The 21,756-nt window shown below is 46.3% G+C and overlaps 1 protein-coding gene across 1 annotated transcript in view; it reads right to left on the bottom strand.

The window, feature by feature from the left end:
• Nucleotides 1-290: 290 nt before the first annotated feature.
• ATP9A (ATPase phospholipid transporting 9A (putative)) overlaps nt 291-21,756 on the bottom strand; it is a 166,210-nt gene continuing 144,744 nt past the window's right edge. Inside the window, exons 23-28 of the mRNA XM_050807429.1 lie at nt 17,290-17,445; nt 13,638-13,702; nt 12,059-12,167; nt 11,093-11,150; nt 8,336-8,539; nt 291-4,873 (exon numbers count right to left, since the gene is read on the bottom strand). Coding sequence (XP_050663386.1) covers nt 4,737-4,873; nt 8,336-8,539; nt 11,093-11,150; nt 12,059-12,167; nt 13,638-13,702; nt 17,290-17,445 — 729 coding nt within the window. The 3' untranslated portion in view covers nt 291-4,736. The remainder of the gene's footprint in view (nt 4,874-8,335; nt 8,540-11,092; nt 11,151-12,058; nt 12,168-13,637; nt 13,703-17,289; nt 17,446-21,756) is intronic.

Raw genomic sequence — 21,756 nt, 5'->3', positions numbered from 1 at the left:
AATACAATATGAAGCTTATGGTTTTCATCTTATTTTCCATTTATATCTATCACCTTTTGAAATTCTGACATGTCTAGGATGGACAATAGTACAGAATAATAAACAACATGCATTGATTTGTGTGTGTGTTTTTTTTTTTTGCCAAAATCAAAATAATTTTTTGAACTGGAGTTTTCTTTACATTTCATGTACCATGAAATAAAGAGAAAATAGGAGCATTATAATAAAAAGTCCTCATTTTGACACCAGAATTCATGTTTCTGTACAAATTAGAATAATCCCCCAAGGCAGAACGTACACAAGCTTTATTGGGCAACAGCAACGAGCCGCGCTGGCAAACAATGAAAGTAGAGTCGCTCAGAAACACGAAAGATCGTATGTGTGTCATCACAGCATCAAGAATTTAAATCATCTGGAAGTTCCTGCTAAATTAAAGCATACTGTGCCAGAGCTCCCCTCTAATCAAAAAATGCTGTCCTGGTGAAAATTTGCAACGAGGATTACAGAGACAGAGATCAACTAATGAGGAAATCACGGACTCTTACATGAGTTTACAGTTAACCCCACTGCAACAAAATAATAAATTAGCCATAATTTGTTTTTTTGCAAATACCATGCCCCCCACCTGACCCCACAAACACAACAGTCACTGACAGGGCCCAGCTATGTTAACAGATTGTGCCTCAAACCATGCTGTGGTGGAGAAGACGGATTCACGGGTAATGCCGCTTTGGCCTGAGAAGATGTGTCAGAGCTCCAGGTGGAGGGGTGCTCACGCTGCAGGATGCTTTGCAGTTCCATTCAAAAACATAATATATTTTTTTCCAAGAAGAACTGGACATAACTCATGGGAATATTTTAAGTATATATAAACAGCAAAAAAGCTGTACATTAAAAAAGGGGGGAGAAATAAAATCTGTTGTATTTACAAAGCTCTTTGTATATTTTTTTAAACGAAAACAAAGCTGGAAGTGATAGAATTTTAATGCAATGAAAACCAAACAATTCTTCAAAAAACTTGACATGATATTCTCTCGCTGTCTCTTTCACACACACACACGCACACACACCCCACACACTTCAAACATACAGAAAAGGTTAAAGATAAAAATAGCTGATAGGTGTTTAAGTAGGATGGAGCAGAAGAATGTACACGTCCCATTTGCAATTTTGGCAAAGATTTAAAATGCTGCCCTAAAGGCACGCAAGCATGCCCAGCCCACTCCAGTAAAAACAAGACAAAGTATAAAAAGAAAATTCTGGCGGGGGTTGGGGGAGGCATTAGCATATCGATTTCCAATGAGCACAAAATTCAAAATACATTAAAAAGTAGCTTGGCATACATTTTCAGCAGAGAAGAAACTGAGGAAATGTTCATAAAGAGACAATGGTTTTTAAGGTTTACTGTCACGAAAAAAAAAAAAAAAAAAAAGGTTTCACTCCAGGGGAGCGGAACTGGGATGGAAATTTTACAATGCTAGTTCCAGCACGTGGCCTATTGGCCCCAGGGGCTGGAAACGGGAGGTTTGTTCCAACTTTAAGATGCTCCCTGGGATGCCTTCCAAGCAGCTGGAGTTAGTGCCACCTGTCTCACCTGGCACCACAGGCAACACACATGTGCACATGCATGCTTTCAAAATGAGGATCAAAACTGTCCCATATAAGAAATTACTCAAGATGGAAAAACTAGTCTGGTGATTTTCTTAAGAGGAAAAAACAAAAAGAGACAAAAAGGAAGGAGGTGGAAAAAAAAGAAACCAAATAGATCCTGCTGCCCCGTCACACAACCATCACCAAAAGACATATGAACAATAAAAAAAAAAAATAACAGAAGTTCTTACTCTGGCAGAAATAGCTAGCGTTGTCAGAGGGCGCAGGGAGCTGTGAGTTTTGCTTTCAGGAAAAGTGTTCAAACAGTGCTGACTGTGTACCTCGAGGCCCTCTGACCTCAAATTAAATTGGCTGTCAAAGACTTAAGGCCCATGGAGCTCCCAGGTGAGAGTGTCAATGGCGCTTTATGTAAGTTCTTTCCAGATTGATGAACCAAGAAAAAGGTCAACTGAATCCTTATGCTTAAGGTTTACAAACTCAGGAGAGTTTCTTGTACAGTAACTCTAGTTTGTTGTTTGCTTATTTCTTTGTCTTCCCCACCACAACTAAGATAACCTCCGAGAAGTGCCCAAGCACCCCTGGGGTTCTCTGCTGGGCTTACAGTCTGATTCGTGCAGGTAAAGATCGTGTACTCTCACCGGACTGAATCCTCCCGCCTTTGCATCTCCAGCGTTTAAGAAGCGTGGTGTGGGCATTCCTAGATGCTCAGGGACCGTCCAGTGAATGGCGTCAGCCAGCTGCCCGTGGATGGGATGAGCCAACCACGTGGTAGTTTGCACTTGAGTTCTGGTTCTTCTCACCCTTGACTGCCTCCGCCCCAGTGCGGCTGAGACAACAGAGTAAAAAGGTTTGTGGAGAACACTGACGAGTACCTTCCACTTCCAGCTATGGCTTCTTCAGCCCCTCCTGGAAGCATTCTCCCTTGAAGATGTCAACCAGTATCTTAAGTGTTGGCTTTAACGGTCAACTTGTGCATCTCAATCAAAATTGAGAATAGAAGGAAAAGGCCAGGGAGACCATCTTTATTCTGCTTCTGCTGGAAACCTCTAAAACCTCCTGATGAGGCTCCCACACGCCCTGCCTGCAGGATCCAGCATCCCGAATCTCCAAGCAAAGCCAGGTAGAGTTTCCAAAGTGTTGACTATCTTAAGACTTCCCAGAGTTACAGAGCCAGGTTCAGGGTCTGCAGACTCTAAACAGGACTATCTTAAGACTCCCCAGCGTTACAGACTGACTTCCAAGAAAACAGAGGCTTAAAAACTTCCAACACAACTTTCTCCTCCACCTTTGAAAACAGAAACTCACTCAATGAAGACATCAGATTTGCTCAATCTTTCTGAAATTTTTGGACAAAGATCCTATCCTTAACTGTTCATTCAATACATCTTTTCTGCTGACCTTTTCCCTCTGGCAGAAATGGCTGAATCAGATAGGGGAAAATACTGCAAAACTGCAGAATCATAAGACAAAATAGATGTGGTGTCAACAGCCAATTTATCAGTACCTGCAACGTAAAACATAAAGTCATTCTAGAACGTTTTAAAAGGACAACACAAAATACAAAAGCTTATCAAGAGTGCTCCAAAGGCAAGGGACTATCTGATCCTCATGTCTCCAGGTCTCCAAGAGCAGGAGTTAGTAGGCGTCAGACACCAGGCTGTAACGCACATCTCTGAAGCACACAGAAGTAGCGCCAGGCGGAGGGTTTGAAGGATATGTACTCATCAAGAAGTAAACGCAAATCCAAGATTTCAACCACACTTGGCTCTTGAAGATCCACCAACTTAACCCTTATGGCATGCATATGTGGCTTCTGCAAGAAGTGACTTGAAAACCCAAGAATGCCTTGCTCTACCACGGCCAGCGACTGCAAACCCCCCTCCTCCTCTGAAACAAACCACAGCTTTATAAGAAACATGCACGCATGTAGTCCATCCTGGTAGGGGAGAAATCTTTACCACTGGCTGCCTTTCAGCAAGTTCCCCTTGAAATCTGCCGGCAGTGGAACAGATCCCAGATCCCAAAGCTGCAGCCTGGGCGTCCTCCCACCGGGGGTTCCTTGTTCTGAAAGCTGCCACCAATGAATGGCAGGCCGGCAAGATGCCTCCGCCTTTGTGGGGTCATCCTCCATCGTGCCTCCTAACAGGAAACAGGCTTCTATGGAAGAGAAGAGTCCCAGCCCCCTGACCTTTCCGCTTTGGTCTTGGAGGATCTGAGTCACATCTGCCATGTTGTCTAAAGAATTAGTTGAGTCTCTTATCATACTGTCGACACATTTAGGGGCCATGCAGTGGCACGTTTCCGGCTAAAACAACTCTGCTGAAAACGTCTGAGGTCGTTCTCAGACAGCCACTGGCTTTGTAATTGTTACCAGGTCCCAATAAAGCGGGATCACACCTCTGAAAGTCTTTTACGAGGTGGCAGGTGAAGTCAACTCACACACTATGGTTGCTGAATCAGATCAAGGATAACAGACTGGATTTAGGACACTCTCTCTCCCTCTCCTCTCATTTACTGGTTACGATCCCAGGAATCCAGTGTAACTTGGGTAAGCAGGGCTGGCTGGAGATGATACTGAGCATTTCCGAATGGAGGTGATCGTGTGGATAAGTTTTTACCAAATGTCATTGTCTTTTCCTCCCAAACTGACACCAAGAGCTTTCTATTTTCCTGACACCTCTTTGTAAGAGCAAGAAAGACATAAAGAATACATACACATTAGGACTGTTAGAAAAAAAAAAAAACAAAAAAAAAAAACACAAGCCTTCTACAACCTTCAGCTACACAGAAACTTTTATCACGTGACAACAAAATTCAAGTCATAAGGAAGCTCGCACAGTGACCCACATAAACCTCCCAGCTGAGCCACCAGCTTTAACATATTCACATTCACTCAGACATGAAGAACGAGGGGTTCAGACAGGCCCAGATGGGTCTCTTTCAGGACCTTCCCTCCCGTTGATGCAGCGTTAGGGCTCCGTTTAGGCGCAGAGCCTCTTCCCATTAAAACTGCACGTGTTAGCAATTGCTGCAAAATCCACAGGTGGCGATTAATAGAAATGGAACTTGAGCTCTGTCCATCAGGGAAGCGCCGAGACCAGGGCCCCCTCCAGCGAGCACACGGCCTACGATGTGAGCTTTGAGTAGCTGGGGGGAGAGAACCGTCTTCGCAGGTACTTGAGGACATAGAGAGGGAGGCAGCTGACCAGAGTGATGACGGAGACTTTCCACAAGAATGACAAGGTGGCGATGAAGTACACATCTGCAAGCAAACGGGAAGACAGCAGTGAGCAGGCAGGAATGTTCCGGAAGGCACGTGTGGTCCAGAAACAGGTGTCACAGCTATCAAAGGGAAAGTCATCTCCTATTACAAACACACAGCCTCCTGACATTGGCCCTCTCCTTCCATGGACTGTAAGGGAAGGTACTGTGGCTGAGAGCACACAGCGCCGCCAGCTTGATATTCCTCGCTCTCTCTTCTGTAGCTTCCTGATAGTGAAATGCTACTTTCAACACCCAGGAGAAGAAAACTATGGGGGCCACTAGATGCAGTGGCTCATGCCTTAATCCCAGCACTTTGGGAGGCCAAGGCGGGCAGAAGACTTGAACCCAGGAGTTTGAGACCAGCCTGGGCAACATAGCAAAACCCTGTCTCTACAAAAAATACAAAAATTAGCCAGGCATGGTGGTGCACGCCTATGGTCCCAGCTACTCGGGAGGCTGAGGTAGGAGGATCATTTGAGCCCGGGGAGCTCGAGATGACAGCAAGCCAAGATTGCACCACTGCACTCCACCCTGGGCAACAGAGTAAGACACTGTCTCAAAAAAAAAAAAAAAGAGAAAAAAAAGAAGGAAAGAAAATTACAGGGGAAGAAAACCCAGAGATGCTTTTGATTTGGTATTGTCTAACAGTTGGAGAGTCTTTCTTCCTAAGCCCCGGCCACTGGCGAGTGGAAAGTGACATTCAAATGCACCTTCTGCTTCTAGTGATGGTCGCAGAAAGCCACGGGATAAATCTGGGTCATGGTGCAAAGTGGGCTCAGACCCGCTTGTCAGACACAGGCTTAGGCTGAGCCTCAGGGACTCTGATGGAACGTGTGGGGTGGGCGCGCAGGGGTACTGCCTTTCCTGCTGCAGGATTATAAACCTGGTTATGAAGTTTTCTTAAGAGAGGAGTGACAGCTTGTGGCTTTCAATATAGCAGAAGCCAGAGTAAGCCCCTTCCCCACTTTTTGAGCACAGGATGCTGAAATGCAGCTGGTACTGAGGCAGCACCTACTAAGTGCCAGGCCCAAGGCTCAACCCGCCCTGTGGTTTTCCTACACCTCTGACCCGGCTCTGTGGTGTGTCCCTATCAAAAACAAGTTGAGATTCCTGAGCAGGGGCCACATCTCTGTGACCACCTCAGGCCCAAGCCTTTGAGCACACAGTAGGTCTCACAAAACGCTGTCTAGAGACTAGTGACAAGGGTGAAACTGCTTTAAAACTCCACTTTTTACAGCGATGCTCCCTTAGTTCTTGGAGCGTGCAGTAAATGCTCACAAATCCTTTCTAGAAACTGGTGCCGCAACTGTGAAACCTTTGCTTTTCAGGGGATGGTTCTTTTACCTTTACTAAAACCTTCAGGAGCTTTGGAAGCTGTCAGAAGAGCCGTGATCAAAGATGCTTCCAGGGTAAGGTCGAGTTTCTCTGCCTTTTTCTCGTTATTGCCCCTTAAGGAAGCTTTTTAGACTTCTTTTCTTCCCTAATCAACCAGCTCCATGAAATGTTAATGTCACAGGTATACTGTGTGTCTGTTTATAATATTATAGATACATCTCCTTTATATCTAAAGGATTAGGGTTTGTTCACACCCCACCAAAGACCAATGTTTGTTCCCCAGGTGGTGGGGACCACATCACCCCCACTGAGAAGGCCTGGGGCAAAGGAGCAAAGGATGGGCCATTGCGGGCCCCTGCAGGCTTCCCACGGAGGATGGGGCGTGAGAGGGTTGTCATAACTGAAAGTTTCCCCCAGAGAGAGTCCATCTGCAATCTTGAACACACATGAGCTTCTTTAGCAGAGAAGCAGCCTCAGGGCCTTGCTCCCTCAGTTGATAAAGGAGAAACAGTATCACTCTGAGGGTTTTTTGTTTAAATAACACGGACAGAAACTTAAATGCTTCTACTGAAGAGGAAAGAGGTATAAAGAGGGCTGTCTGCTGCACCAGCTAGACTTTCAGGATGACCCCTGGCCCTGAGGTTCCAAAGCCATAGCGGCTTGAGTTTGCCCTGCGCAGGGGAAACCAAGATTAGAGTTCAGAATCTATCCACAGCACAACACAGAAAATGCTGGGTCATCTGAACTGTGCCCGTGTTCCAAGTTTATGACACTGAACTAGAAACAGGTTTCTAGACAGGAATTAAAGCCTGTGTCAGCACCCGATGGGGTCCGTAGCACAGCATGGGGTCATGTGGGTGGCCCTGCAGGGACTTGTGGCTCATTCAATTGGGAAGAAATTAACTGATATGGCAAAGCAAATGAGGTCAGCATGGAAGGGTGATGAAACCAGGCTTGTCCATCCAGAGACAGTGGCTGACACTGGACAAGCCCAAGAGTACCTGGAATCACTACTGAGGTCAGAGAAATCTGCCGCCATCCCGCCTTAGGATGGGCCGACACTCCCCCATCTCTACATTCCCATAACTTTATTTATTTATTTAGAAATGGAGTCTTACTCTGTCACCCAGGCTGGAGGGCAGTGGTGCGATCTCAGCTCACTGCAACCTTCGCCTTCCGGGTTCAGGCGATTCTCCTGCCTCAGCCAACCAAGTAGCTGGGACTACAGGTGTGTGCCACCACGCCTGGCTGATTTTTGTATTTTTAGTAGAGATGGGGTTTCACCATTGTTGGCCAGACCAGTCTCGAACTCCTGACCTCGTGATCTGGCCCGCCTCAGCCTCCCAAAGTGCTGAGATTACAGGTGTGAGCCACCGTGCCCGGCCTCCAAAACATTTTTTATTTGGGGTCTGCCTGGGCATCTAGCACCTCACCCCGTTTTTCTCTTGGTAACTTTGATCACATCTGATACTCCTGTGCTCACAGACTCATTAATGTGTGTTTATCATGTGTTCCCAACAAGAACAGCAGCTCCCTGGAGACCCCGTCAACCTCATCTGCCACCATAATCCTGGCACACAGCAGGGACTCCCACGTCTACGGAACTGGCGAGTACCTTCAGCACTTGGTTTGCTGTGCGGAGCAGTAGATTTTATTCTGAGATCCATGGAGTCCCTAAGGAGCTCTATCAGGACACAGCAGCAAGGCAGGGCTGCACAGGCAAGGTTGTGGGGCTCGGCACCTCCCAACACTGCCACTTTGCCATCACAAGTCCCCTTTTATCAGTTTCATAGATTGGACTTCAGATTAAGATTTCAGGAGAACAAAAAGGTTTTGTGGCCCAAAAAAGGTGACAGAGCAAGACTCCGACTCAAAAAAAAGAAAAAGAAAAAGAAAAACACTGTCTACTGCAATCACACCCTGTCCTCAATTTCACACCCTGAAGCACAACTACACCTGTCCCCAGGGAACACCTGTAAGAAAACGCGGATGGCTGAGTGGAAGGACGGCTGGAGCAAGAGCCCAGGCCGAGCGCTGGGAGCCCCCTTCCCTCATACGGCAGTGAGACCTCTGGGCCAGATTCACTGGGGGTGACGGACGGGGCTTAAGCATCCAGGGGTCTTACCGATGAACTCGTGTAAGAACACCAGGGAGGCGATGTAGCAGGCCAGGCTGAGCAGCTCGGCCACTGTCATGAGCCAGTGCCAGGTCTGGATGGTCAGCGCCACCATGAGCAGCTCGGTGAGGATCAGCGAGGTGAAGGAGATGGCCACGATGTGCACGAACTCCGACTCAAACAGCAGCAGCGCGCCGTACATGATGGTGCTCCCTGCAAACGCCAGAGACGGGTGTTCCCCTCGCCCCTCCCTGCAAAAGCTGCGCCCTGCTCGCTCACACCTGGTTCCTTTCCGCGTTTTTCATTTAGACATGAAAGGTATCACTTGTTACATGAGGTTAATGACTGGTGCATTGTGCAGGTCTGATCCTATAGTTTTCTGATTTTTCCTCTTTGACTTTGTAGGATAAATAATCTATAACTACAAAGTGAGAACAAGGGAGAAAAAAGGAAGTAAGGCAGGGAGGGAGAGAATAACTGTCTAGAGTTGATGAAAGAAATAGAAAGTTAAATATAATATTTAAAATGAGGGAGCCACGGCCAGCTGCAGTAGCTCACGCCTGGAATCCCCACACTGGGAGGCCAAGGTGGGCAGATTGCTTGAGCTCAGGAGTTCGAGACCAGCTTGGGCAACATGGTGAAACCCCATCTTTACAGAGAATATAAAAATTAGCCAGGTGTGGTGGCATGCACCTGTAGTCCCAGCTACTTAGGAGGCTGAGGTGGGAGGATCACTTGAGCCTGGGAGGTAGAGGTTACAGTGAGCCGAGATTGTACCATTGCACTCCAGCCTGGGTGACAGAGTGAGACCCTGTCTCAAAACATTAAATAAATAAATAAATAAATAAACAAACAAACAAATAAATAAAATGATGTGGTGACTCACACCTGTAATCAGAACTTTGGGAGGCTGAGGCGGGTGGATCGCTTGAGGCCAGGAGTTCAAGACCAGACTGGCCATCATGGCAAAACCCTGTCTCTACTAAAAATACAAAAATTAGCTGGGTATGGAAGTGCATGCCCGTAGTCCCAGCTACTCAAGAGGCTGAGGCACGAGAACTGCTTGAACCTGGGAGGTGGAAGTTGCAGTGAGCCAAGATCGTGCCACTGCACTCCAGCCTGGGTGATAGAGCAAGACTCTGTTTCAAAAAAAAAAAAAAAAAAAAAAAGAATAAACCCCAATAGGTGACATGAACAGTAAATTTATTTAAAAAAAAAAAAAAAAAACCCCACGGCCAGGCGCAGTGGCTCATGCCTGTAATCCCAACACTTTGGGAGGCCGAGACGGGTGGATCACGAGGTCAGGAGTTCGAGACCAGCCTGGCCAATATGGGGAAACCCCGTCTCTACTAAAAATACAAAAATTAGGTGGGTGCGGTGGTGGGCACCTGTAATACCAGCTATTTGGGAGGCTGAGGCAGGAGAAACCGTAAGGCGGAGGCTGCAATGAGCCGAAATCATGCCACTACATTCCCCAGCCTGGACAAAAGAGCAAAACTCTCTCAAAAAAAAAATAATAATAAACCCCAAATATACATGTTTATTTGTAAGTTATATATATGTACCTGTCCAGATATATAGAAATATTAGGACCATTTCACAAACATATGCACTACAAAACATACATAAAAATGGAAATACTAAAAAAGAATGAGGATTCCAGGCACAGTGGTTCGTGCCTGTAATCCCAACACTTTGTGAGGTTGAGGCAAGAGAACTGCTTGAGGCCAGGAGTTTTGAGTTCAGCCTGCGCAACACAGTGAGACCTCAAGTCTCTACAAAAACTACAAACATTAGCCAGGTGTGGTGGTGCACACCTGTAGTCTATGATGCTGAACTAGAAACAGGTTTCTAGATAGGAATTAAAGCCCGTGTCAGCACCCGATGGGGTCCACAGCACAGCATGAGGTCATCTTGCTGGACCTGCAGGGGCTCTTGGCTCACAGTCAATTGGGAAGAAATGAACTGATTTGGCAACTGATTTGGTGGTGGTGCACACCTGTGATCCCAGACGCAGAAGGCTGAGGTGGGGGGATCACCTGAGTCTGGGGAGGTCGAGGCTACAGTGAGCCGTGACTGCTCCACTGCACTCCAGCCTGGGCAACAGAGTGAGACCCTCCGTCGCCCAGGGTCTCACTCTGTTTCTATATATTACATAAAATATATTTTGTAAGTATATAAAATCTATTATGTGCACCACAAAACATACATAAAAATAGAAATACCAAAAAAAGAGGATTCTGGGCACAGTGGCTTTGCCCTGTGTCTCAAAAATATATAAATAAATAAATATATATATATATATATTATATATACGTAAATGTAAAAGAGTTAGAAAAAATAAATACAAACAGAAGTTTTGCTGTTCTCTTCTTATATCCCAATAGGTCATCTTACAAAGCCTCTGTAGTCTGGGAGACTCCCTCTGGAGGCCACTGAAGTAAACATGTTTTTCCAAAACTAAGACTTGATCTGACTCTCAGAAAAGGTTTCAGAACATCCCAGAAAGCAACCACCTTTTGCCTCGTGGGTAGAGCAGCCCCACAGGCTTTGACTACTGTCCGCTGCCTTCCTCTGGCTTCACTACCTCATTTCTCGGGCAGCACCACTGCGCATGTTTGATGTTCAAGTCCTTATACAGGGTGATCAGTGTCTCCCTTGGGTCACGCTGCCACCCTCCTTCCTGCTTCTTCTACAGGCAAGAAGGGGACACCCTTGAGTCAGTGCCAGAGCACAAGACAAACAGGTGTCTCCACTCATCCTTACCTTGATAGATGCTAATCAAAACCCATATTAAGAATGTCTTGTAGGACAATGGTCGTCCCTAAATGAGAGACAGAGAAAGGTTAGAGCCGGTTTCGTAGGGGCCTCACACAGCATCAGTGTTCACGTTATTCTCCCGCTAACTAGATAAGGCAACCCATCTGTCTTCATCACAAAAGTGGCTCACACACATTTGAACACATTGGAGGAATTAGTTCTTTAAAAAAAGAATTGGCCAGGCGCGGTGGCTCACGTCTGTAATCCCAGCACTTTGGAAGGCTGAGGCAAGTGGATCACTTGAGGTTAGGAGTTCGAGACCAGCCTGGCCAACATGGTGAAACACGCTCTTTACTAAAAATACAAAAATTAGGCATGGTAGTGCACGCCCATAATCCCAGCAACTCAGGAGGCTGAAGCAGGAGAATCGCTTGAACCCAGGAAGTGGAGGTTGCAGTGAGCTGAGACTGAGCCACTACACTCCAGTCTGTGTGACAGAGACTTAGTCTCAAAAAAATAAAAATAAAAAATAACATTAAATGGGAATAAATCTTCCCTTGGGTAAAAAACCCTTGAAGACAAATAAAATTATGCACATGCCTACCCACACACCATCACACACACACGTTTTGGAAGTGTACACAAGAACATCTCTGGGAGCAAACGTAAGTCGCAGCTGCAAAGCAGAACTGTCAGGGGCTTTTTCGAAGTCGTGAGTTGGCTTGTTTTCAGTTTATCTATTACTGTACTCTTTCACGTTCTTTATAATAGTGCATATATTACCGCTTTAAGAAAAAACGTAAACTCCCACACCTTCCCCCCAAAAGTAAGAAAGCTACCAGTTCAAGTGTGTCCAAATCAGAAATGGAGGGTCTGTGTGAAATAAATTAAAAGGGAAAAAGCAGGGAGGGAAGGAAGGAAGAGAAAAGGAAAGGAGGAAGGAGGAAGGAGGGACTGAGAAGCTAACAGAACCTTGAGAAGATCCTTGTAGAGCTCAGGATACAGCATGGCAACTTCCGACTTGACATCTTTGTCCAGGACCAGAGAAAACACAGGAAACATGGTGTAAATTGTGGAGTACCTAGGAGAGAAAACCGCCATAGGTAAGACCTGGCCGACGCCATCAGAGCTATGTGCTATGCCAGCCTCCGGCGCCCAAGTCCCATCCATGCCTCTAACAACTATTTACTGCTTGTCTATTATGCTCCAGAGCTGGCTGTAAGCACCAGAAACCTAAGAGGAAAAATGGACAAAAATGTCTGCCCTCAAGAGCTTTCATCCTGGTCAGTGAGTCAATAAACAAATAAATTAGGTAAACTCTATGTGTGTTAGAGATAAGTGCTACAGAGAAAAATATAATGGGGTAGAGGAAATAAGGTGTGTGTGTGTGTCTGTGTGTAGGGGGGTGATGGCACAATTTTAGAGGCTGAGGAACAGAACATTTGAGTGAACACCCACAAGAGGTGAGGGCCAGCCAAGCCAGTCCCAGGAGGATGAGCTTTCCAGGGAGAAGGAACCACCAGTGCAAAGGCACTGAGGTGGGAATGGCTGTCATGTCTGAAGAACAGCCAGAAGGCCAGTGGGGCTGGGGCTGGGGCTGAGGGCGACAGAAGAGGAAATGAGGACCCATGGGGAAGATGGGACCAGGCCATGGAAGGTCGCACAGAGCACAGCTCAAGGAACCCCTGACTCTATTCTGTTATGTTCCTGTACTCTTCCAGAATCCGACAAAAGACAGGCCGCTTTTCCAGTTAGAAGCAGGCAGCATTCCAGTGCCTCCTCTCAGGCTGAACTCATCGGCCAACACAGTAGGATGGAGAGCGGACTCTGTGAGACTCTCCAGAGCACAGCTGGGCTTCCGGCGCCCTCCGTCTCCTCCTAACCAGCAGTGGCCTCAGCTGCATGTATCTGTATCTAGGGCACTCGGTAACCAAACTCCACCTACCTGGGTGATTCAGAGACTGAGCACGTTCTCTGAAAAGGTCAGAAGGATCAGCCTGAAGTTCCAGGTCAGTAATGGGAGTGGGTTTGCGGGCTGCAAAGGCTCAGGTGACACCATCTCTGTCACTGTGGCACAGCAGTCAAGCTCTGTTGCTTGCACGTCCCCGAGGCAACGGACTCGGGCCCTCCTTGGAGCTCCAAGGACAGGACTTCCACGGGGCTCGGTTCAGGCCAGGAGGGCATTTTTCAGATCCCTCTTCCCTTTTTATTAAGACCCCAGTGAAATCACCAAGTCTGCAAACCTTCTGCCTTGCTCTCCTCAATCAACTGATAACCCTGGAGTATTTTTTCAAGACCAGGTATAAATGGCAAAGTGCAACACACCACATACATCTCCAACTCCACTTCCTCCATCTGGTTAAGGGCTCAACAGCTCAAAACCTGGTTAATTCAAGGAGGTTCTAAAGCATGGTGCTGGGCCTGCATTCGCTGGGGCTGGGAACCAATGTGGCTTAGGAACCCAAGAATTTTCCCACCATGTTTCTTCTCTCTGCTGTGGCATTTGAAGAAGGTTTTGTAAACAATTAATTCCTTGGCAGGATTTCCTTACCCAATGATGAGGAATCCTTGATAGAGAGGGACGGAGGCAAAGTAAAACACGGAGGAAAAGACAGCCTGTGCCAAGGAGAAAGGAGGATGTCACCAAAAGTCATGACAAAATCCCTTACCTTTACAGAATAAAAATAACACCTGATACTTACATAGCACTCACCCTCGCCGACACTGCTATAAGGTACTTTACATGGATTTGCTCATTTCATTCTCACAACATCAACAACAACCCTATGAAGTAGGTACGATTCTCGTCATCCCCATTATGCAAAGCAGAAAGCGAGGCACAGAGAGGGTACGTGGCTTGCTTAAGCCCACACAGCTCCTAAGCAGCAAATCCAGGAATCACTCCCGGGTAGGGTGATGTATTACAGCTCCAGGGTCTACTCAGCCCATTGTGAACATTTACTAAGTTCCAGGACCCAGGAATGCTTTGCACGTGAGCACAGCTGATCTCCAGAGCAGCCACACGATCAAGTTCTACTATCACCCACGCTTTACAGAAGGGGAGGCTGAGCAGGTGAACTGTAGGACTCAAGCCCAGCTGTGGCCCCAGAGCGCACACTTCTAAACAGCTCGGAACCCCCACCTCTGCAGGCACGCACGCTGCTAACCGCGCTGCCGGAGATACGGAAACGCATACGGAAAAAGAGCCTCTGAAGTGTCTACGGGGGCTGGGATGGCAGAGAAGGCTTCACTTCTTATATTACATGTTTCAGTATTTGGGGAAATTTTTGAAAAGAACACATGGTGACAGATTATTTTTGCAATTAGACAGAAGCAATGAAGATATTTACAAACCCTCATGGAAATGTCTGCTTCCTGCTTTGGAAAATATTAGTTGCTGGTAATGATGAATAGGCTGAGGAGGACCCATGGGGAAGATGGGACCAGGCCATGAAAGGTTGCACAGAGCACAGCTCAAGGAACCCCTGACTATATTCTGTCATGTTCTTGTACCCTTCCAGAATCAGGCTTGAAGTTCTGTTAGCTCCGTCTCTGGACCTCTATGGGCTAACAGAGGAAACATGGTCTCCAAGCTGCTACCTATTCGTATAAAGCTGAAGGAAGGCCAGAGACAAACGCTGCCTGAAAGCTTTTAGAAAGAAGAAGAAAGCAAGGCAGAGATATCCTAGTAATTTGAAATAGCACAGACCAGGGCTAGCTCCCCAGAGCACCTTCAATGGACACAGAGAGAAAGCATGTGAGAAACACGTGCTTTCTCGGCACAGAGCTCAGAGCGCAGGTGCTCCTGAGCGCCATGGTCACGGGAAGTCACGGTTCGCCCTGGCTGCGCCGGAAAAGCCACTTTTCTGGTGACTTTTCACCCAGGCTGGGCTGCTGCATAGGAAGGACGGTTGTAAAAATATCAAGAATCTGGTGTTTATTTTCCAAACCAATATCAGGAGCCCCCTCCTCTAAAAGAGTCATCCTAACCACACAGTCTTCATCTTGATGATAGCACTTTGGGAAAAATAAAAACACGGTGGTCTCTGGCAGACCCACGTCCTGGTGCAATTCTAACTGGGACTTGCTCTTGGCCATTTTCAGCACAGTGGACAGGGGTTAAAGGCATTTTCTTTAGCACAAAGAACAATGCCTCATCCTGGAATTCTTTTTCTACATCAATGTTAATGGTAACATCCAGTTTTTGAAGAAGTCAGCTCATCCCGGCCAGCTTTTGTGTATGTGTCCAAGGAGGGGCTGATTAATCTCCCAATGATTAAAACCACAGCATTATCCTGTTCAATTGGCGAGTTAACATAAAAGTACAGATGTGGTCTGGTGAACCACAGCAGCTGTTTGGGTTTAGATCATTTTGATGAAAGTCACTTTAAGGCTCCCCTACTCACAAATGCAATAGATATTTAAAACATAAAATCACCCCCAAAAAACTGGGGTGTTGCCAGTGGATGGTGAATTCTCACATACCCAAAGCAGCACTACCTGGTGTTTGAAAGGCACACTGCCTTTCAAGTATGATTAAACAAAATATCACCTGATGTTTACATATTACCTTGTTTCACTGCTACTAGTCATGGTAAGGATGCCTTAGCACTGATGTCTTAAAAACCTCTCTGTTTTTCACAGTGGCCCTGTCCGAGGGCAAGGAGGGTCTCATCATCCCCATTTTCCAGGTGGGAAGACTGAGGCCTAGAGTGGTAAAGTTATTTGCTCAAGGTCTCACAGATCCCTAGTGGTATGGCCAGAAGGAGATGTGAGTTCCAGGATCTACTGCACCTACATTCTCACCACTCAACTGGGAGCATTTTCACCTCAATGCCCAAAAAGGAAGATCAATCAACAGCTTTGCAACACCAAAAATATTTTATTTCCCTCCTTTGGCCTCCTTTCTACTCCACACTTAATTGCTATAGACTGACGGCAAATTTTGTTGTTGTTGGTTTTGAGATGGAGTCTCACTCTGTTGCCCAGGCGGGAGTGCAGTGGCGCGATCTCAGCTCACTGCAACCTCCACTTCCCAGGTTCAAGTGATTCTCATGCCTTAGCCTCCCAAGTAGCTGGGATTATAGGAGTGCGCCACCACATACAGCTAATTTTTGTATTTTTAGTGGAGACAGGGTTTCACCATGTTGACCAGGCTGGTCTCAAACTCCTGGCCTGAAGTGATCCGCCCACCTTGGCCTCCCAAAGTGCTGGGATTACAGGCGTGAGCCACTGTGCCTGTCCTATGATGACATATTTTGAAGGAGTTTGTGAGAGAGAAGGTGGGAAAACATATACTCTCGAATCCTTTTATGAAAAAGCAAGAGGGGAGCAAGATGTTAACTTCCAAGGGTATTCGTGATCATAATAACCACACTCAGTTCCCCCACTGGGCTCTGCCGGGAGACAGAACCGTGATGCCAAGGCAACCTCAGTGCCAGGTGTCATGCTGACCCCTGCAAGTGGACACAGTCCCAGGCCCTCCATGACGAGTGTATCAAGAAGGATACTCAGATTGTGACTGCAGGCTTTGAGGTCCACCTGCCTGAGCTGACTGAATCCCTGCGGGACACTTCAAAATTTATCATCCATACTCAGCCTCAGCCTCCCCATCCGTAAAATGGGCTCAGGCTATTGTGAGGCTTATGTGAGACACTGCATTGCGAACACTTAGCCTGATGCCTAGGGCACAGGAAGCACATAAGCAAAGTAAGTTCTTCTTCTTTAGTGGTTGTTCTCTGATGGCCCTTACCTCTGCAAAAGGTGAAAATCTGGGGGCTGAATAGTCATTCAGCATTTAACTCTGCATCTTTCACTCCAGCAAACAAATTATAACAACCTACCCACAATTAAAATAACTCATGTACATTCCACTTGCCCCATGCCAGGTACTGGACGTCACCACTGCTAACACACACACATCCACACCACATGGCAGGAATGACCAGCACCGCTTAACAGGGGAGGAATCTTGAGTACCAAGAAGTTCAGGGACTGGCTCAAGGTCTATCAGCTGGAATGTAGCCAGGTGGGGGATTTAAACTGGCGAGGTGGGGGTGACAGCTCCAAAGCATAGTCTAATTCCCAGGCTTTTTCCATGATAATCACATAGCCATATGCACCTGTGCAGAAGGACCAGCTGTCCACTTACCTACATGGTACAGCCACATGTACATGTGCACAGAAGCCAGCGGTCCACTCACCTGCATGGTGCTGATACACAGGCTCCTGTGAATCACGAACTGGCTGAGGGCGGCTGACCGCTTGTAGCTGTTCCGGCCGTGCACCATAAGCAACCGGCCAAGATGCTTAAATTGAGTGATGGAGAAGTCTGCAGCCAATGAAGCCTGTTTTCCTTCCTAAAATCCAATAAAATGAGGCGCCGTCAGAAGCACAAGAGGTCAGGGCAAATACATTTTCTTTAATTGAAAAAGCAAGACATTGTAAGGAGATCTCTGAAGAACTTCAAGAAAGAAATTCTTTGGTTTCAAGCTAAACGCAGTTGGTGGTCGAAGTCTAAATTTAATTTTAAAAGGGGAATTTATTTAAATAAAAACCATTCTGAATCGATATAGTTATAATTTGGAGGTCAACTGGATCTAATATTAGGCCTTGGGAGTTCAGCCCACCCCATAAGTAACAAAGAATCATTTAAAGATAGATATTTTAAAACATTTAGTTCCCTTAAGAGCTAATTAAACATGAGGCGAAAACCCGGAGCTACTAAAAATGTTAGACAGGATATTCCTGAATATACAGCTCTGCACACTCACAGAAGTGGGAATAACTTGCAGTGCAACCACATAATGGAATTCTCCCATTTTGTATTTTTTGTTATTTTTTCTTGAGACTGGGTCCCACTCTGTCACCCAGGCTGGAGTGCAATGGTGTGATCTCGGCTTACTGCAACTTCTGCCTCCCAGGTTCAAGCCATCCTCCCACCTCAGCCTCCCGAGCAGCTGGGAGCACAGACACGCACCACCACACCTGACTGATTTTGTTATTTTTCGTAGAGATGGGGTTTCTCCATGTTGCCGAGGTTGGTCTCAAACTCCTGAGCTCAAGCCATCTGCCCACCTCAGCCTCTCAAAGTGCTGGGATTCCAGGCATGAGCAGCTGCACCTGGCCAAATTCTCTCATTTTAAAAGGCGGTGACAGCCAACATTAAAGGGACAGAAGGAGATGAGAGCCTCTGGATGTGACGTAACAGGAAGAACACGAATTCCCCTTGTGCAGTGCTCATGCCAAAGCAGAATCGGAACCGAATCAATCTGACGGGCTCAAGGACTGCGTGCCATGAGACACTCTACAACTGTCCTGAAAGCTTCAAAAATACCACTGACATGAAAAACAAAACACCCTCCAACGAAAAAAAAGAGAGAAAAGTGTTCTACAACAAAGAAGATCAGAAACACGAGGACATGCTAATAAATGCGATTTGCAATCCTTCCTGGAGCTTTTATTATTTAAGCTATGAAGACACTTAGAGGACAGATGGGGGAATTTGAGCATGAATATTATATAGTCCATTATATCAATGTTACATGGAGTTGAGCATGAATATTATATAGTACCATTATATCAATGTTACACGGGGTTGAGCATGAATATTATATAGTACCATTATATCAATGTTACACGGGGCAAGGGGGGTTATGATGTTACTTTCTTTGTGTGGGAGAATGTCCTTGTTCTAAAGAGATCCAGCTGAAATATTTAGGTGTAACATTACATGCAATTTACTTTCTACTGATTCAAAGAAAGAGAATGTGGCAAATAGTAACAATTGGCCAAAGTGAAGGGTAGATGGATGCTCACTGTTCTATTTCAACTTTTCCATTGTTCTATTTCAACTTTTGACATTTTTCAAAATAAAAAGGTAGAGTCAGAGCAAGAAGTGATGGCTCTGTATGCTCTCACGTAGGAACAAATCCATGATGTAACAGATTTAAGCAAGGTGCATAACAAAATGTACTGTGTTTTCACTTAAAAAAATACATGAAAATTATATATATATATATATATATATATATATATATATATATATATACATGTGTAAGATATGTGTATAGATAGCAAATATACACACACTCATAACCAGTAATATACACATAGAAAAAATGTTGGGAGAAAAACCAGTGTTACTCATTTGATGCAGTTACCTAAAAGACACGTTTTACTTTTAGATTTTTTATGTTATATATTTTTTTGAGACAGAGTCTCACTCTGTCACCCAGAGTGCAGTGGCACAATCTCCCTCACTGCAACCTCCGCCTTACAGGTTCAAGCAATTCTCCTGCCTCAGTCTCCTGAGTAGCTAGAATTACAAGAACCCACTACCATGTCTGGCTAATTTTTGTATTTTTAGTAGAGATGGGGTCTCACCATGTTGGCCAGGCTGCTCTTGAACTCCTGACCTCAAGTGATATGCCCACCTTGGCCTCCCAATGTGCTGGGATTACAGGTGTGAGCCACCAAGCCTGGCTTAGATTCTTTTCATTTTTTATAGTGAGCAGTATTACTTTTATATCCCAAGAAACAAAGGAATCAGAATATGATTTTTTTTTTTTTTTTTTTTTTTTTTTTTGAGACAGAGTCTCGCTCTGTAGCCCGGGCTGGAGTGCAGTGGCCGGATCTCAGCTCACTGCAAGCTCCGCCTCCCAGGTTTACGCCATTCTCCTGCCTCAGCCTCCCGAGTAGCTGGGACTACAGGCGCCCGCCACCTCGCCCGGCTAGTTTTTTTGTATTTTTTAGTAGAGACGGGGTTTCACGGTGTTCGCCAGGATGGTCTCGATCTCCCGACCTCGTGATCCACCCGTCTCGGCCTCCCAAAGTGCTGGGATTACAGGCTTGAGCCACCGCGCCCGGCCCAGAATATGATTTTTAATAGAAGGGAAAATGCTTTAAGTTTTATAAGAACTGGTAGAGAATTCCATTAAACTCAAACATGCTTCTTAAAAACTGTATTCAGGGCCGGGCGCGGTGGCTCACGCCTGTAATCCCAGCACTTTGGGAGGCCGAGGCGGGCGGATCACAAGGTCAGGAGATCGAGACCACGGTGAAACCCCGTCTCTACTAAAAATACAAAAAATTAGCCGGGCGCGGTTGTGGGCGCCTGTAGTCCCAGCTACTCGGGAGGCTGAGGCAGGAGAATGGCGTGAACCCGGGAGGCGGAGCTTGCAGTGAGCCGAGATCGCGCCACTGCACTCCAGCCTGGGCTGGGCGACAGAGCGAGACTCCGTCTCAAAAAAAAAAAAAAAAAACTGTATTCAGGAAATCTATACAGACTTCTGATATATCTCATTCAAAAATCATTTCATTCCGCAACTTCAAATCATCGTCATCTTGCTGAGAACCAGAGAACCAGAGAACCAGAAAGGGTGGGAAAGTGGGGGAAAAAAAAGCTGTAAGGGTCAGCCAAAGTCATGAAGTTATGCAACAGTCTGGACAGGGGAGCATCTCTCCTGCTCCTTCCGGGCCTTGGCACTCCGATACTTCACACACACTTCTTTTCCTTTTTTTTGAGATGGAGTTTTGTTCTTTCACCCAGGCACGAGTGCAGTAGCTCAATCTCGGTTCACTGCAACCTCCACCTCCCGGGTTCAAGTGATTCTCCGGCCTCAGCCTCCTGAGTAGCTGGGATTAGAGGCACCTACCACCACGCCTGGCTAATTTTTGTATTTTTAGTAGAGACAGGGTTTCACCATGTTGGCCAGGCTGGTCTTGAACTCCTGAGCTCAAGTGATCCTCCTGCCTCAGCCTCCCCAACTGCTGGGATTACAGGCATGAGCCACCACTTCCAGCCCTTCACACACAGTCCTAACAAACTCGGTGACCCATCTTCTTGCCGCTTGTCATTTAGAGGTCACAAATTAGGGCTGAGTAAACTATAAGAGGCAAGTGCACAATTGGCAAGGAGAAAAAGACAGAAATAATATTTTATAACACACCAGCTTTTAAAAATTGTAGCTGCCAAGGCCTTTTGGTGAGAAGTGAAGCAAGCGACATTCTTCCATTGCGCGCCCAAGAGCTCAGCACAGAGCAGGACAACTAAGGCTTTTACTGACAGTGCTGAGTGTCCCAGGAAGTCTGAATTACACTTACCATACCCTAAAGATATGGAGAAATGCTTCTTTTTTTTTGAGACGGAGTCTCACTCTGTTGCCCATGCTGGAGTGCAATGGCACGATCTTGGCTCACTGTAACCCCTGCCTCCCGGGTTCAAGCAATTCTCCTACCTCAGCCTCCCAAGTTGCTGTGATTACAGGCACCCACCACCATGTCCAGCTAATTTTTGTGTTTTCAGTAGAGACAAAGTTTCTCCATGTTGGCCAGGCTGGCCTCAAACTCCTGACCTCAAGGGATCCACTTGCCTTAGCCTCCCAAAGTGCTGGGATTACAGGCGTGAGCCCCCACGCCTGGCCTAGAAACACTTTCTCTTTTTTTTTAAATTTAGGTCTGGGCAAACAAAAAGCCAACATTCATCTGTCTGTACGATGTAGCAATACAGACCTCTATCTTCCCAGTGACATGAGGTAATTGTGACACATGGTTCCTTATGTCTTATCATTCTTTATCTGGAATTTCCAGAAGCCTTAAAGCTCTGTCTTTGAGGGAAAAAGAACCAAGAAACTCCAGCAAGTGGAGCCCAGCAGAGGGAAACACTCTCA

This window comes from Macaca thibetana, chromosome 10, assembly GCF_024542745.1.
Source record: "Macaca thibetana thibetana isolate TM-01 chromosome 10, ASM2454274v1, whole genome shotgun sequence".
Taxonomy (NCBI): Eukaryota; Metazoa; Chordata; class Mammalia; order Primates; family Cercopithecidae; genus Macaca; species Macaca thibetana.
This window is presented reverse-complemented; position numbering and strand designations above follow the sequence as displayed.